General features: G+C 47.2%; 1 protein-coding gene across 1 annotated transcript in view; it reads left to right on the plus strand.

The window, feature by feature from the left end:
• Positions 1–6,546: 6,546 nt before the first annotated feature.
• The window catches only part of RNASEH2A (ribonuclease H2 subunit A), a 90,167-nt gene continuing 84,405 nt past the window's right edge, over positions 6,547–12,308 (plus strand). Inside the window, exon 1 of the mRNA XM_063931190.1 lies at positions 6,547–6,763. Within this exon, the coding sequence (XP_063787260.1) occupies positions 6,637–6,763 (127 nt within the window). The 5' untranslated portion in view covers positions 6,547–6,636. The remainder of the gene's footprint in view (positions 6,764–12,308) is intronic.

Below are 12,308 nucleotides of genomic sequence, written 5' to 3' on the forward strand. Positions count from 1 at the left end.
GAATATTCCCGCCTAGCTGGATGTCCGGACTGACATATCGATCAGCCAGCCAGTAAGTGTATATGCGTACCTGAATTGACCGCTCTGTTGGTGCGACAGCAAGTTTACCCGCAAGTTGGCTAGGTGTGTACCCCGCTTAACCACTGAACTCACAACGTCACATGTTATGTGACCACACACCCCTGCTCTGTGCAGGGGCCCATCAAAAGCAGAGGAGGTCCATGTGCAGGCCCCTTCTTGGCCCACTCCTCTCTAGCTGGCAGAGCAATCGACTCAAGATGCAAGCGATTCCCATGTGGAAATATGCAAAATGTTGCAGGTTATGTACTGAGACGCCAATGGTAACTCAGTTCTGCATCTTGCGTACAGAGACGCAACATCAGTAACATCAGTCACACATCGGACTCTTGAGCAAGCTCTGGTATGTCCGTCTGAACTAAGATGCCGGAACTGGTCAATCTGCGTATGAAGATGCAGTCGCTGGTAGATACACGCCCCCTGAAAATCGGTCGCAACATGCCTGTGTTTTTTGTCACCACTGCCCATTACCTGCCCCAAACTGCTGCCGTCTGTCAGTCACTCTGTGTCTTAAGGTGGGTACACACTAGATGATATGCTCGGTAAGTAACATCGCCTAGTATTTCCCCCTCCCGGGATGCCCAACGGCGGGCATACACACTGGGGGGTATTCAATTGTTTGAAAAGTCAGTTGGGTGTCTGTTATTTTCCTACCTAATAGACAGGATAAAACAGACACCCAACCGACTTTCCATATATTTGAATTCCCGCCATTGTGAGATATTGCTAGCGATATCGCACAGTGATGTCATGCCGTGGGCGGCCGGAGTATGCAGCTTTGAATGATGAGTCCAAATTGAGCTGCATGCATGACCGAGACCGAGGGTCAGTTAACGACCCGCAGGGCCGCAAATCACTCGTTGTTTACAGTGTACACACTGGTCGATATAGTAAACGACATCGCTCAGGAAGGGTCAAAATGAGCGACGTTGTTTATCGACTAGTATGTACAGGCCTTTAATCTTGTCTGCGGCTAACATTACAAGACCATTGCGGCACGACTTGGCATTGCGTGCACCTCTAAATCAGCCCCTAATGGCGTAAAGTCACCAAGATGTGGAGGACTTTTCTCCAGCACATAGGTGAGGCCGAGCCATAGATGTTTTATAATGCAAGACAAGGACGTCCGGCGCTATCAAAGTTATACAAAAAAACTTTTATGAATAAAATCATCTAAACCTAAATGATGGCTAGCTTCAGTTACTCACATCAGTAAACTGGAAATATAAGAATAATGTCCATACAGTGTTTTTTAGGTTTCAAAATTAAAATATTTGTCATGTAAAAAAGACAATCAGAAAATAAGGGGTGTATGGCTCCACGGTATGCGGTCAATTTACCTACAATGAAAAGCCCGACAGACAAAATCCTGACATCCATTGACCGATGGTCAAAATCCCGACATGGTCAAAATACCGACATTTAAAATGTCGACAGGTCAAAAAGTCGACACAAGTTTTTCATTATTTTTTCATTGAAACCGACTTGTTCATACTTTACCATTCCAGTGGACGTGAAGAGGGAATATAATAGTGTGGCGAGTGCAGCATGCAAGGGGATGCAGTACACTTATACGGTGTCCATGTTGACCTATGTCGACATATACACCAAACAATGAAAATATTGTGTAGACAGTTTAAATGTCGGTATTGTGACCTTGTCGGTATTTTGACCTTGTGGGTATTTTAAATGTCTGTCAACTGTTGTTGGTATTTTGACCCTCGGGATGTTGATTGTAGGTATATCGGGAGTCATTCCGAGTTGATCGTAGCTGTGCTAAATTTAGCACAGCTACGATCATTCACACTGACATGTGGGGGGACGCTCAGCACAGGGCTAGTCCGCCCCACATGTCAGTGCCGCCCCCCCCCCCGCAGAAGTGCAAAGGCATCGCACAGCGGCGATGCCTTTGCACTTCAAGAGTAGCTCCCGACCAGCGCAGCTTTAGCGTGCTGGCCGGGAGCTACTCGTCGCTCCCCGGTCCGCAGCGGCTGCGTGTGACGTCACGCAGCCGCCGCGGCCTGCCCCCCCAACGGTCCGGTCATGCCTGCGTTGGCCGGACCGCGCCGCTGTCCAGCCCCCTCCTGCCCAGCGACCGCCTCTGCCTCAGAGGCGATCGCTAGGCAACGATGGCATGTGCAGTTCCAACCTGATCGCTGCGCTGCGAGAAACTGCAGCGAGCGATTGGGTCGTAAGGACCCCCCTCATACTAAATCCTCCTCCACTGTTATATCATATTAAAGCCAAAAAAGTGCCCCGGAGTTTTTAGTTCTCCTATGACAGACACTTTCATTGGGAAAAAACAGTATACATTTCTAAAGAACAGTGCACGTTGGTAAAAAAAACACAACAGATATAATAAAACCAATACAAAAATAGGATGTTAATTCAATTATTAAAATAAATAAATAAGAAAAAGAAAGCATAAAGTAAACACAAAAAGTATTCTCACTGAGTGGTCTGCAATGTGTTTCGCTGAGCTTCCACTGTAGCAAAGAGTCCAATGAAGTCAGGGGCGTAACTGCCGGAGACAATAGAGTCAGTTGCCGCCGAGCTCTAGCCCAGAATGGGTTGTCCCCATTTTGCAGCTGCTGTAGTAGAGGAGACACCGAGCGCAGCATCTATCATCATTAGCGGCACTCGCTCCTCCTCTGTGACTGTCTCTCGGTACTCTCTGCTGTGCTCTGGGCTGCGGACATCACGTGACATCCGACAGCAACCCAGAGTTAGGAGCCGGAGATGTAAGAGGTAGCTAAGCCAGACATGGGGGAAAGTACCAGGAACACATCGGTGTCCCTTATACATACCGGAGCTGCCTGGCTGAGTAGCGCTGGGGCCGGAGGCTGCACACACGGCCTGCACTGAGCTGGTGTCCCTGCTCCCGGCGTCTGGGTTCCTGCTCTCTTCTTGCTGTGGTGCTGCCGCATTTCTCTCTCCACACTCTGGGTGCCACTAAAGTGCCTGTGTAGTGTGTGAGGCAGTCCCCTCTGTTCTGTAATGTCCCCGTCACCCCTGTCCTGTCCCTGTCACCAATGTCCTGTACCTGTCACCTCTATCTTGTACCTTTCACCTCTATCTTGGTTTTCTTTCTTGGCCCTATCATTTCTGTTCTTCCTCACTGTCCCTGTCATCTCTGTATTGACCCTATCACCTCTGTCCTGTCCCTGAGGCACCTCTATTTTGTCCCCTCTGTTCTGTCATGGCCCTGTCACCCCAGTCTTGGTCCTGTCACCCATCTCTCCTGTCCCCTTTGTTCTGTCCTGGTCCTGTCACCCATCTCTCCTGTCCCCTCTGTTCTGTCCTGGCCCTGTCACCCCAGGCCTGGTCCTCTCACCCATCTCTCCTGTCCCCTTTGTTCTGTCCTGGTCCTGTCCTCTACCTGTACCATCTGTCCTGGTCCTGTCACACATCTTTTCTGCCCCTCTGTTCTATCCTGGCCCTGTCACCCTGTCCTGTTCCCTCTGTCTTAGTCTGTCCTGGCCCCGCCTTACTGTCCTTTTCACCGCTCCCCTGACACTCTCCTGGTCCTGTCACCTTTGTCCTATCCCCAAATTATAACGAGTTTTATGGTAAGAACTTACCTTTGTTAAAACTCTTTCTGCGAGGTACACTGGGCTCCACAAGGATAGACATAGGGGTTTAGAGAAGGATCTTGATCCGAGGCACCAACAGGCTGAAAAGCTTTGACTGTTCCCAGAATGCATAGCGCCGCCTCCTCTATAACCCCGCCTCCCTGCACAGGAGCTCAGTTTTTAGTTAACCAGCCCAACGCAGTAGCAGGAAAAGAGACGACAATGGTTAGTAGCCACATACACCACACTCTCACGACAGGAGAAGTGTCAGCGGCTAATGCCATACCAACCCAAAGAAGTTAAGTGCGTCAGGGTGGAGCCCAGTGTACCTCGCAGAAAGAGTTTTAACAAAGGTAAGTTCTTACCATAAAACTCGTTTTCTGCTGCGGGGTACACTGGGCTCCACAAAGAAAGACATAGGGGATGTCCTAAAGCAGTTCCTCATGGGAGGGGACGCACTGTAGCGGGGACAAGAACCCGGCGTCCAAAGGAAGCATCCTGGGAAGCGGCAGTATCGAAGGCATAGAACCTTATGAACGTGTTCACAGAGGACCACGTAGTCGCCTTGTAATTGTTCAAGGGTCGCACCACGGCGGGCCGCCCAAGAAGGTCCACCAGACCGAGTAGAATGGGCCGTAATGTGAGCAGGAGCTGATAGACCAGCCCTCACATAAGCATGTGCAATCACCATTCTAATCCATCTGGCCAAAGTTTGCTTGTGAGCAGGCCAGCCCCGTTTGTGAAATCCAAACAGCACAAAGAGAGAATCAGATTTCCTAATAGATACGGAGAGCCCTTACCACATCCAAAGACCGCTCTTTGGGAGACAGATCAGGAGAAACAAGTGCCGGAACCACAATCTCCTGGTTAAGGTGGAACGAAGAAACCACCTTAGGTAAATATCCGGGACGAGTCCTAAGAACCGCCCGGTCACGGTGAAATATCAGATATGGGGAACTACAGGACAAGGCACCCAAATCCGACACTCTTCTAGCTGAAGCAATAGCCAGCAGAAACACCACCTTAAGGGAAAGCCACTTAAGATCAGCTGAACCAAGAGGTTGAAAGGGAGACTCTTGTAACGCCTCCAAAACCACCGACAAGTCCCAAGGAGCCACAGGCGGGACATAGGGAGGTTGGATACGCAACACACCCTGAGTAAAGGTATGCACATCAGGTAAGGTCACAATCTTTCTCTGAAACCACACCGACAAGGCAGATATTTGAACCTTGAGGGAGGCCAGACGTAGGCCTAAGTCCAGGCCCTGCTGAAGAAAAGCCAACAATTTGGCTATACTAAACTTGGAAGCGTCATAATTGTTAGATGCGCACCAAACAAAGTAAGAATGCCAGACCCTATAGTAAATCCGAGCCGAAGCCGGTTTCCGGGCCTGCAACATAGTTTGAATGACCGCCTCAGAAAACCCTTTAGCCCTTAAGACGGAAGCTTCAAGAGCCACGCCGTCAAAGACAGTCGGGCTAGGTCCTGGTAGACACAGGTGCCCTGAACGAGGAGGTCTGGGCGTTGTGGAAGTAGAATTGGATGCTTTGACGATAGGCCTTGCAGGTCTGAGAACCAGTGCCGTCTGGGCCACGCTGGAGCTATGAGGAGCAGAATTCCTTTTTCTTGCTTGAACTTCCGAATTACCCTGGGCAGGAGTGACACCGGAGGGAACACGTACGGCAGCCGAAACCTCCACGGCACCGCCAGTGCATCCACGAATGCTGCTTGAGGATCCCTTGTCCTTGCTCCGAAGACCGGAACCTTGTGATTGTGTCGAGACGCCATCAGATCTACGTCTGGAAGGCCCCACTTTTCCACTAGGAGTTGAAATACTTCTGGATGGAGGCCCCACTCGCCGGCATGTACGTCCTGACGACTGAGAAAGATAGATATACTTACTGTTTTCGCTGGCTCAGGCTCCTCGGTGCAGCTTCGGTTGGTTCTAAATCGGAGTGGAAGAAGGGACCTTCTGACGTCAGGGAGGAGACACGTCACAAGGGGGAGGAGCTATGGCCGAATAGGGGAGAATAGGGAGGGGGACTCGGGAGCCGCAGCAGCGCAGTGTAATTGGCTGCCCTCCGCCGCTGTGAATGTTGGGAAGCGCATCCCAGCATTCACAGTGGCGGAGGACAGCCTATGGTGAAGGAGAGGGACAGCAGCAGCAGCGCCTCCACCAATTACAGTGCGCTGCTGCGGCTCAGTCAAACACCTCCCCCCCCCCCGTAGCTGGTGCGCTCCTCTCCTCGCGGGCGGCGGTGGCACACAGCGGCAGCCAGGCGGCATGTAGTGAGTCAGTACTTACCTTCGGGATGTCAGCAGTCTGTGTTCCGGTGCCAGGATTCAGAGTGGTGTTGGGATTCTGGCGTCGGTCACCTGAACGCTGGCATCTTGACTCCTTTTTACCGAACATTCCTGAAAAGAAAACTAAAGGCTTTGAGGTCACTTCACCTGTGTTTTTGCAAACTCAGCGCCAAAGATATTGACACCATTTTCATATTCTCCTGTTACTGTGGTGTTGCACTGTATTGCACTGGTTGTTTATTTTTATTTGCCCCCACCATATTGTCATATTTGGCATTTTCTGCTAATCAAAGCAAAGAATTGACGTTTTTTTTTATCATGCAACTATCTCAATATGCACACAGCACAATTGACCAACACTTTAAAAGGGTTAGGATTTTACAAGTCATTTATATTAGAATAAATAACTTTATTGGAAGATACAATTGTAAATACATATGGAAATAATAATAATAATTATTATTATTTTCTGTTAGTTTAATAAAGAAACATGAACTGCAGAAGACATGACGATGTAAGTGATACATAGACCAATCTATTGAGCGCTGTCCTCCGGTCTCCCGATGAATAAAGTCTGTTGAAAGCGGGGCTTCGCGATTGGCTGGCCGCCTGCCGCCACGTGATGCCATTTTGGCGCGAAGCTGCCGGCTTGTCGTTGTTGACGGAAGTGGCGCTATCAGCATGGACCTGTCGCCGTTCGAGCGGGACAACTCTCAGAACTGTCTCCTGGCTTCCCCGGTACCGGAGCAGTGCAAGAAGGAGGGATGTTGCCTGGGGATAGACGAGGCCGGTCGGGGGCCCGTGCTGGGTGAGCGGCCATCATTGATTACGCCACAGTAGGCTGTGGAACCACAATTACCAGCATGTCCAAACCTGTCAACGGGGAGTTAATTATACGTATGCATAGCAGCTGTCAAACAACTGGTTGCCTAGATCTGCTCTGTACATCAGTGGGATCCTATATACTCTTACACACACACACACACACACACACACACACACACACACACACACCTCCCAACATGACTCTCTCCAGGAGGGACTCAATGCTCTGCCACTGGACTTTCCTCATAGTTTATGATTTCCGGCACCTGTGTCGAACAGGTTAATGGATAAGAAAGGTGTTTCAGGACAGGTGATGGTAATCCTAAATTAATAGGGAAGTCCAGGAGCAGAGCCTTCTGTCCCTCCTGGAGAGGGTCATGTTGGGAGGTATGCACACACAATAAGAAAAATAATTATTTTTATAGTGATTTTTCTACATTTGGAATCAAGGTGCTTTACAGAAACCTCTGGTTATGTGACCGGCGGTCACAATACCTCTCCCTACATCCCGCCCCCTCACAATCCTGACGGTCGGCAGGGACTGTTCCCTATACCCTCTGTGGGAATAGAACCTGTGGTGAGCACAGGTTGCCACCGAGTCCGCAAGGGGCTATGCGCCCCCCCCCCCTCCGGGCATCTTCATCGTCATACTGACCGGCGGTCATGCATACCCAGCCAGTTTGCCATTCCTATATTGGGGCATGTGGATAATTTCCCTTAATATCTCCCCCGGAGTCTTCCGATTTTTTCTTTTTAAAAATGTGTCCCTATTTGTATATACAGGCAGTGTATATTACTGATTATTTCATACTTTTACATGTAGGGTACAGTGTTTACAGCTCTCTTTGCTTGTCACTTTAAAATAGAATGTATGGAAAGTAGGGGCATAAGTTCAGAATATGGGATCACCTGAGTTAGCATAACCAAACTGCTTTAGAACACTATCTGCATGGACAGCTATTGGGGATAGTAACCTGTGGTGAGCGTACATGTTTTTAATCTGACCAAGTTTAATGATCTGATGTAGTTTAGTTATGCAATCCCGGGTGGGGGGAAGGGGGGTGTCGTCCTCTATGTTCTGAACTTGAACCGCAAGTACTGTAGGTTAATTTCGTGATGCTGGAAATGATCCAAGCATCACGGGCAGAGATGGCACTGAGGATAACATGACAAAGCTAAATATTTATCGTGTATATAACCCTTTATGAGGTCTAAGAACACTGTACGCTATCTACGTAAGAAGTACCGTAAGGGTACGCAAGTTGCGTATCGATCGCTTAGCCGTGATCGAGACGCTCAGGCGTCAAGTTCACTCACGGCTAGGTGATCGCAGGCAGGCAGACTATTGGCTGTTGACTTATCGTAATGATTCGCTATAGCGTAGCAGCGCTCGGGACCACGAGGAGATCACCAGCGATGCAGACGCTCACAACGTTAAACCTTTATATCTATACCTCTAACAATGAAATACACAGTAAACCTTAGTGTAGAGACAAAGTGTAAGTGCAACCTTGTGTAACCTGATTAACTACAAAGCTGCTTGAGCGTCACCGACGCTCAGAGAATACTTAACACTATAAAGAATACACAGATACCTGGGCTTAGGGTCCGAAACCTATTATGTGTATTATGACTATTACTTGTAAAAAGAATCACAGTACAAAGCATACACTACAGTATAACATAAACCAACTAACCAGATAAACTACACAGGAAATAAAATACAATACAATTTAAGGAAAATACGAGAGAAAGAGTAGAGAGAGAGGGAGAGATAGAGAGAGAGAGAGATGGCTCACAGTAAGACAATATGATTACGGAGAAAACTTACGCACAAGGGGAACGATCGCATGCGCCTCGATATCCAGCTCCCGATTATCAGCAATGAGAACCGTTGAAGAGAGTGAAGTTGGATATGGTCGGCCTGCTATTTATGCCCCACACACAATACAATTCAATGGTCCCTACAATCTCATTGTTCATTGGACACAGGAATTCGGCTTCGCATTATAACAAAAGGTCATAGGTTGATTCATACAGGTGGGCTGTGACTATTTCCAACTGCTCAGGTGGGAGGGAAACTGGGTTTCCCGCCGCATGGGTAATAAAGTGCAAATAAAATAAATGTTCATAAACTTCTTATGTCCATAACTATTCGCACGAGCGATTGATCTGCTTCAAACCAACACCGGAATATTGCTAATTTTATACTCTTCCGATGGATACTAAACACCACTGTATTACTCCTATCTGACCCTTCATATCAAACAAAGAGGGACTCCTCTGTTCATGAACATTCTATATTAACCAAACTTTCAGATTCTATCAAAGGGACCATAATCTACAAAATACATTATTAGTGAAAATATGTAATGATTGAGTCGCACGCTATGATCGCATAAACTCTACCGTAAATACGCATACCATGCGCCTGCGGGTGCCCGCGACTGTGAGTATGCGCACGTACGGGAGAGCGTACGCATGCGCAGCACGGACCTGTGTGAGGTGCAAATATGGTAGTGTGCATAGAGATATTTTTCTGACTTTGACAGTCCACCCTTTGGCAGTCAATAATAACTGCCACTTCCTGAAAACATTTCAAAAGGAGAAAAATATATGTCAGGGGTTAATTCATTTCCATGGTTGGGTAAGGGAGGAGAGAGGAGTAGGTGTGAAGAGGGTATGACCTAGTGTGATAGCAGAAGCATGTGTGTATGAGTCCATGTTTGGGGGGTCATGTATCATCGTGCCGTACGTGTTGTAAATCAAGCTTCGAGGTATTGCGAAGTATACATTTGAATTCCTTCTTATCCCGTGGTACAGGTCTGTGGATGGGCTGTCAAACTTTACCGAGCTCTTTTCGGATTTTGAACAAAATGGGGAGCACATTTTAGTTGATGATACATGAATGGGGGAATATGTGATTGCTGATATCTGTGCCTGTATTCCCTATACTATGTGTGTCATTCCTGAGGGTTGTAGAAATGAAGAAAAGACATAATTACGGTAAATGCGGTGGTATTCTATGTCAGGTTAATGTACATCTGTCGGTTGAAGTTTTGTTCGGTATCAGTTGAAAGTCGTCTTCTTTGCGCTGTTTTGCTCATTAAGCGTGAGCAATAAGCTTTGTCAATGCCATTAGATTTACAAAAAAAATGTTGGGCTAGCGTAATTTTAAGAATTCTAGGGAAACTGGGGATCCATGGCAAAGTTCATCAAGTGTCCATATCTCAAGTGGTCAAAACTTCGTCTTTGGTCTATCCGTTGTCTGTATAGCGTCTCATCAACTTCCTCGTCCAAGGGGGTCTTGTTATCTTGGAGAAAAACCAGAAAAACAGGTGAAAGAAACGGACCGTAGAAATCGCATTTTCATCACATCATTGTTTCTATCGTTGGGTCGTAAATCAAATCCAGGTTAATTACAGTTTCCTCACTCCTCAAACTCATCACTCTGGTACTTCGTTTGCACCTCAGTAAAGCCTGCCCGCATCTAAATATCAATCCAATCGATATAACGACACCTAAAATACATAGGAGAAACTTTCCAACATCCATTATGACTCCTTGAGCCCAGTCTCCTAAACCAGAGAACCAATTTTGCGGGTTCAACCATGACACCCAACCAGTCAGCTCATTACCTACAGCAGCAAGAGTGAGATTGTGTTTTCGGTGAAATTCCCACTTCAATTGGAGAATATCGTCCATCTTTTGGTCTATGACCTCGACCGGATCCTCGGTGCTATTTGTGATATACGTGCAACACTTTATGCCGTACTGTGTTGCCAATGTAACACAATATCCGCCTGTCACTGCTGTGAGGTAATTAAGAACCATTCTATGCTGTACCAGTTCTGTTTTATAAGCTTGGAGTTCTCTTCCAGTGTATCTAAACGTGTCATCATACATTTCAGTGATATTATCTAACAAATTGGCGAGTGCGGAAATGTATCTATAATTCATCACTCCTCGAGCGGTGCGAGTGAAATCTAACGCCACCAGAACCTGAATCCCGGTGGATTCATGGATCAGATCAGAGGCCGGATGCTCTAACCTTTCTGACAGTTGTCTTTTAACGAGGTGCTCGTAATGAGTGTGAGTATAAGGAGCTTGGGCACCACGGTGTATGTCTTTCATTTTATCATGTGTTACAGTCATCACTTCAGGCAATACTCTTCCAATATAACACAATCCTTCAGAGTTTGGGGCAAGCCACTTGTACGCCTTTCTCCCGCATATGAAATATGCATCATCGGGGAGAACATATGGGACGGAGAAAGACATTACCATATTACACACCTTCCAGGTGAAATCTCCTAGCCCTAATTCTTCCATCTGCTTAATGCACGTATCAGGTTGTACGATATGTGCACAGTATCCTGGTGATACTTCTCCAACTCTAGTAATCCTATTTCCTAGGGTGTATCTATACCGGAAAGATTTTCCTCTACTGGCTATGTGGCGTACAAGCTCTGTATCTGTAGGCATTCTATCTGCTCTATGTGAAAAGGTCATGGTGTGGTTACTCCATGATACTTCCCAATTTCCCGGCTTTCTGGGATTGGAGATGTTAAAACATAATAGGGACCTATCCACGTGGTATTGGTGGAGCTTCAAACTAGGAGGGCTGGAGATATTAAACCTCCGGTCCACCGGTCTCCCACCATTTAACTCAAGTACCTCCCCTATCGTTAAAGGAAATGGTACTAGCCCTGATTTGCTATGACCCTGAGGTACTTGAGAGCATACCCAACAATCTGTTTTGTTTAATACATTACCCACTTAGGAGTGATAATCACTCAATGGATGTCGGTCCATATGGATATTAAAACTGGATTGGCATTTCTTAATGCACCCATCTTCAATGACATTGTTACAGAGCCTACAGATACAATTTTCTTCAGCTAACAATCCGTCACAATTTCTTCTATGGTCAATGCTATCGGATCGTTTTCTGATACTCGCCTTTGCTTGTTGGTTAGGTTGATCTTGGAAAATTACGCCTCCATCATCATAATCGGAACCCATTCCAGAACCTCTCTCGACCTCCATGGTACTCTCGCCGGAACAGACTGCTCTGGTCAACATCATGGTCAACAGGAAAATCCGGATCACAGTCTCTTGGGGCAAGTCCATCTTTGAGGAGGAGACGAAGAAGAATGAGAAGGAGGAAAAATACATTTGAGGGAGAGGGGATGGGAAGTGGAGAAAACAATAAAAGGGAGTGGGGAGTCGACAACAGCTCTCGGTCTTCAAGGCTCAGGTGCCGCCTCAGTCCTCCTGGAACAGACACTCCAGTGATACAACCTCTACCGTCTGTTCCTTATCACGGGACTTCTCTGGATCAGCAACCTTCTTGCAGTGGGATGAATGGACCCAAGTCTCTCTCTCAGCAACCTTCAATGCCGTAGTGCTAGTCAATAAGACCTGGTATGGTCCTTCCCATCTGTCAATAAGGCAACCTGAGCGTAGAAAATTCCGTATCATTACATAATCCCCAGGTTCAATGTCATGACAATTACTATCAGGTA

This window comes from Pseudophryne corroboree, chromosome 6 (assembly GCF_028390025.1).
Source record: "Pseudophryne corroboree isolate aPseCor3 chromosome 6, aPseCor3.hap2, whole genome shotgun sequence".
NCBI lineage: Eukaryota > Metazoa > Chordata > Amphibia > Anura > Myobatrachidae > Pseudophryne > Pseudophryne corroboree.